A 6,000-nucleotide genomic window follows, 5' to 3' on the forward strand; every position below is an offset into this window, starting at 1 on the left:
CCAAACCAAAAAAGTTATACAAATAACAAATCTAATCCCAACATTAAACGAAGATGTGTTGGTAAATCAATCATATAAGCATTCATTACGACTAGTTTTACCCTTCATTGTTTTTGGTCACAATATATTTCATATTAAACCTAATATCATATATCTGCATCAACACAAATTTATATCTTTATATATATAAAAAGATTTCGTCATCCGTCTTCTTTATCTTCTTCTACCGCTTACGCTTGGACTTGAGAGCTGTCATTGAATTGGAGTTGCTATGCCAGTTTCTTTTCCTTTGATTGATAAACCAATTGTTAATTTGCTTTAGTTGTAGCCCCGTCTCTTCCACCAGTTTCGCCTTATCGTCTTCCTGTCAAAACAATAACATTATAAAATATGTAAGCGCGTATATAACAAACAAAAATTATTCGATTATATACAGGATATGGTACAAATAGATACTAACGTGACAAATGTACAAATAGCACCTAAGTTTTTAACACTATAGTAATTCTTAACTAAAGTAATTATTATTACGCTACAACAAAATGAAGTAGCATAATAAAATTTACTCTAGGTCAAAAAAACTAAAGCGTAATACCATATAATCTAGTGTTAATTAATATAATTACTCTAGTGATGTATATTTAATAGGTAAAATGGAATAGTTATAATTACAGTTGGGTAAGGCCACGTTGCATGTTGTTGCCACCAATCTTTCAAAACAGAAGTAGTGTCCCCGGGTAATTTTCCGGCCCGTCTCTTTCGCAATATTTCCTCTCTTAAATCCTCGATTTTTGACCTGAATCCCTGTAAACAAATACGATTTAAATGCTTGTTCATACATGCATGATCAAAGTTTTTCGTAGATGTGACAATTTCAACTCATTTACTTACAAACAAGTTGATTTGCATTATGTTCTAACTTTTAACGCTATGTAACGGGTCAAAGACACAAGGATTTAATGGTTAATAGTTAATACCAACCTGTTTAAGTTCGATTTTTAGTTCTTGACGGACTCTTTCCATAAGAGACCGTTCAGACTCGGTAGGAAGAAGAGGACCAAAGCCCATCATGTCGTGGCTAACGTCAACACCACCCGGTTGATCCAATGAGAAATCCATCGGCATCTCATCCTCGTCGTCCGACATTGTCGCTCCCGACCCTTCTCCAAGTGTTATTCCTAGATACAAGTTAAATAAATCAAGTGATTAAATATGCACAAATATTTAAATTCTTAAAACGCATTATTGGTTCTAGCTAGATATATATGGTTTTTAGGACATGAAGTACTAATGTTACATATAGAAAAAATATTGATATGTACTAGTCTCAGTATAACTCAGGGACAGTGGTTAGTGAAAGGGAGATTTGTTCATATTCAACACATCTGACATATCTTAAGTACTAAAAACTAAAAGATAATATTTTTTATTATCTAGGAAATAATTAACATCCTTTGGTATAACAGCATGCAGTCTACTCTACATTTGTGCTTTACCAAATAAATCTTTAAGTTGTAAAATATTTTGTAGTTCTCTCTAAATCAGTTGTTCTTCATGGATATTAAGAAGTCTAAAAATTTATAAAGTTATACAGACATGCATAAACTTTTATATTTCTTTAGGTTTTTTCCCAAAATAAGCCTAAAATAAATTCAGAAATAATACAAAGAGTTAGGTTGATTAAATTGCTGAATTTGTTCATTTGTAATTTTGAAGTTAAATATTTAAAAAATGCTTGAATGATTGAACTATACAAGAACAAATTTGCTACCATTAAACTATTCCTACAAATCATTATACGGATTCTAATTCTTAAAATAAATAAATAAATAACCTTAAAATATCTCTTTGTCATTTAAAAATGACAATTCAAATGATATTCAAGCTAGATATTATGATATATTCTACTTTGGTGACACATAAATATTCCTAAGACTAAACCCAACCAACATTAAAAAAAACCTTTTCTATCATATTATATATTATATTTGCTTAAAATAATTTAAAAACATGTAGGTGGTTAGGTGCTGTTGGTTTTGTTGTCACTCTTTGTTCCAATGTTTCCTTCATCTACCAACTAACTCAATTTTCCTTCTACTCCTAACTATATATAAATTAAATAATATAAAAATTTAAAAACTAAAATAATAATAGCAACAACAACAAATTCAATGAACCTCCCCACATTACACCCACCATATAATATCCTCTTATTTCTATTTTTTAATATATTTTCATCAAAGTATTAACCTTGAAATTTGTATCTTTTTTCATCAAAGTTTACTTTTCACAAGAAAAGAATTAGTACTTCCCAGGACCCAAATCAAAACAGTCATCAAAACATATACATACAAACATATAATAATATATTATTATATATGTACACAGAGAGAGAGAGGTATACCGGTGAGGGCTTGTAAATTGTGTTCAATCTCACGGCAGGCCATGACAGCCTCTACAGCATGAACTCTGACATGTTGTTGAAGTTGTTCTTTGAATGAACATAAAACAACCAAATACTGTGCCTGTTCATAATATTATTATTTAACTAATAATTAATCACCAGAAAGATAAATAAAAAAACAAGTTCAATATGTTAGAAAAATAGGTTTAACATGTTATTGTTACAACATCTCCTTTGATTTCACATCATCAAACGACCGTCTTGGAAAAATAAAAAGTCAAAGTACCGTTTGAACAATATCTCGACAGTCATTCTAAGCATAGATGGATCAAAGTTTGACAATTATTGCTCGATATTTAGACAACTGTTCTAACAATATACAGTCAAGCTTAATTTGAAACTTTCTTTTGTCAAAACGGTCATGTGGCCTCTTAGAAGCTCGTTTCGACAAAAGAAAAGTCAAACTTTGAAAACTATTAGTCAGAAAGACCGTTTGACGGTATCCAGAAGATCATTCTGACCAATAAACCGTCACAACTTTGGATTTTTTTTCCTTAAACAGTCGTCCGACCTCTATCTAGACAACAGTTTAAAACAATATCGTGTATAAACAACCGACAATAATAATAAACCAAAAAGCTAAAATCTTGAAACATAAAGATCAAAAACACATACCAAGAAGTGATCAAGTTCTTGGCGATCATGTGGTGACAAAGGTTGGTTATGACGGTCTGCGATATACGACCGGAGAACATTATGCGCCTGCGACAATTGTGCATCAATAAGCGGAAGCTGGTCTATAGGAGTAGCAACCCGGAGACAAGCTACATGAGCCGAAAGCAGTTGTTCGTAAAGCGGATGGTTTGTTATCTCCGCCTTGATATTTCGGGTGATCTGATCACCCGAAACATCACTAAACACTCCTCCAATCCCTCCACTACTACTTACCATCATGCCTAAACCTTGTTCTTGCATTGTTAATAATAATAACAATAATAATATTAATAATATTGTTATACAAAGATATTATTTTGTTAGTTTCTCTCTCTAGAAATTGAAATGTGGGAGTGGATTGAAATCATGTGAAGAAAAGGGTTTTGTTAGGGTTGGGGTGGGTTAAGGAGGACCACTTGTACTTTAGAGAGAGGTGGCTGGTTTGATGTGTATGGCAGTCTTTCTCTCACTAGAAATTGTAGAGAGAGAAGGAAAAAGGAGGGTATGATTGCAGATCTTTTGTAAGAGAGATGACCTTATTGGGATCAGAGACAAGAAAACTTTCTGGACCAGTTATGTGAAGTCACATATATTTAAGCATAAAAGAATTTATCCATTTATTTTTATAGATTTTGAGATAAACTAAGGTTGATGGTTAAGGTGAAGGTTAAGGATAAGGTTTGTGAATGATTGATATGGTGGTGGAGTAGTAAAAGAGACTTGATGTTTTATGTGGTCTGGGTTTGATTCGTGTTTTCAGCATTTAGTTTTAACGGAGTGATAATGAAAGACTAGGCGAGTATGTGGTGTTTACTAGTGGATCCTTAAAATGAATGAGTTTTATTTCTCTGAATCGGAAGTAGCCCATTTGAATGATACATTTAAAAAAACTTGAGGTAGTTTAAGGTTTTAAAAATTTTTATGATCTCGGGTTCAAAAACCCGACTTAAGGGGTTAGGCGGGTTTTCAGTTTCCTTCTTGATGCCGATCCTGTGCGAGTCAGGTATGAAGCGTTAAAATATGAATAGCTGACATCGTATCTTAATAAGGGTCATTTGGGTATTCGAGGAAGTTCCAAACGAGGCTGATAATAAAGTGAATGAATTAAATGAAAAAAAGAGTTAACCTAAAAGATAAAGTGTTTATTTTGTTTTTAAGTGATTTTTCTTTTCTAATCAATTTATGTGATTTGATAAAGAAAGAGAAAGACGGATGATATTTGTCAAAGAGAAAGGATAATCACTCCATAAAGAATTAAATATGTGTGTATAATATGTAGGGCTGTAGGTCTCAAAAATTAGTTGTTAATCAAATAAAAGATTTATTTATAAGGAAAATATAATTGTTTATGTTACTTATTTTTAGTTTGCAAAGAAGTTGAACTTTTTTTTTCAAATAGTTATCTTGTGAAGTATAGATATATATAACTGATAAACCAAATTTTATTCGATAACATATATACAAATATTAAATGTTACCATATTATCTCTCCAACTAGAAAATAAATCATAATCAAAATTTGGGTTAAAGAGATGAGAGGGATGTGACATGAAGAGGGACCATAACATCAATAAATTTTTAACAGGTTTATCAAACATCATCAAATCAAACATCAATAGCTTTCATGCTAATACTTCTACCACAACCAATCTATCAAACTCATAATAGTATAAATGTTGTTTTTTTTCTTTTCCAAAATAAACATATAAGATGTCTAAAAACATACTTCATAATATATTATTTAAAGATTAGCGAGTCCGATCTTATGAATGTTTTGATGAACAAAGAATATATTTCCTCACATTGGAAAATTTTGTTTGAATTTCTTTTTAAGTTTTTTCCTATCTTAACTGATTTGATTTTATTTAGCAAACAAGCTATTTATGAAACTGTAAGACTTTAAAGCTATTTATGAAACTGTAACACATACAAATATTAATTCGAGCAGATTTCTTTTTGCCATAATTACTTTCCTTTGATAAAGGTTTAATATTATGCTCCACGTTTTTATGGTGCGAGGTGGCCATTCTATACTTTTAACTTTATTATTATTATTATTATTATTAGTTTAATTTTTACACATCCTACATTTTCTTTTACTTCCTTTACTTATTAATTATCAACCAATTTAAATATCATGAGTTATATCAAATGATTTTGTCGATATTTGGTTGGTAAAATTAAGTTTTCAAGTACTATATTTACACTTAGTATTGTTTTTATGTTACAAAAAATATATGAAATTATTTAACAGAAGACATGTCTGAGATTTCATTATCCATCAAACTTAGGGTTATTTTTTTACCTAATGAGTTAGGGTACTAGGGTCGCTCTCGGCAACTCCTGGTCGGGTAGAGTTTGCAGAGCGGCTACGCCGTTGCAGGTAGGCACAACGGGTCTTTTTGACGAAACAAGAGGAGATAAGTAGACCTGAGTAGCCGAGTAACAAAGTGGGTACACTGCCGTAAAAAAAAGATTCCCAATGGGTTCCTTCGAGTATCCCTATGTTGTTGCCCTTTGGTTGGATCTACCTCGGGGGAAGGGGGTGTTTATATATATATATATATGTTTAAAAGTGTTCTTAACACGTGTGAATGCGAAATGCGGTAAGTTCGCATGTGACGCGTGTCTTGGAGCAAGGGGTATGTATACACGTTGATATAGATATGCATCATAATTACTCACACCGTTAAATGATTACAACCAAGTTTACTATATTAATTTATAAACAATTATGTACAATATTGGACAACATATGAAACTATAACGTACGATTGTGTTTGTTTTTATAAACATCAAATTTTTCCCGTCAAAAAGTTCTTCAAAATTTACACTTTTAAGGTTTTGAACCCGTAAACTATACTTATAGATCAAGAGTACTA

General features: G+C 31.4%; 1 protein-coding gene across 1 annotated transcript; it reads right to left on the bottom strand.

Moving 5' to 3' along the window:
- Window positions 1-33: 33 nt before the first annotated feature.
- LOC143634327 (homeobox protein knotted-1-like 7) lies at window positions 34-3,740 on the bottom strand. Its single transcript, XM_077102444.1, has 5 exons — window positions 3,080-3,740; window positions 2,405-2,525; window positions 982-1,178; window positions 673-804; window positions 34-364 (listed from the first exon to the last, which is right to left on the bottom strand). The coding sequence occupies exons 1-5, from the start codon at window positions 3,377-3,379 to the stop codon at window positions 224-226; spliced, it is 891 nt and encodes a 296-aa protein (XP_076958559.1). The 5' UTR covers window positions 3,380-3,740; the 3' UTR covers window positions 34-223.
- Between the last annotated feature and the right edge of the window lie 2,260 nt (window positions 3,741-6,000).

Source organism: Bidens hawaiensis, unplaced genomic scaffold (genome assembly GCF_021521415.1).
Source record: "Bidens hawaiensis isolate Kalapana, Puna unplaced genomic scaffold, B.hawaiensis_p1.1 tig00007041_1, whole genome shotgun sequence".
NCBI classification, from domain to species: Eukaryota; Viridiplantae; Streptophyta; class Magnoliopsida; order Asterales; family Asteraceae; genus Bidens; species Bidens hawaiensis.

Excerpts from the sequence above, each read along its gene's own strand:
- LOC143634327 (XM_077102444.1), bottom strand. The coding sequence starts at position 3,379 with ATGCAAGAACAAGGTTTAGGCATGATGGTAAGTAGTAGTGGAGGGATT. Across the intron at positions 2,526-3,079 it reads AAGAACTTGATCACTTCTTG|GCACAGTATTTGGTTGTTTT; the intron begins GTATGTGTTTTT and ends TATTATGAACAG. Across the intron at positions 1,179-2,404 it reads CAATTTACAAGCCCTCACCG|GAATAACACTTGGAGAAGGG; the intron begins GTATACCTCTCT and ends ACTTGTATCTAG.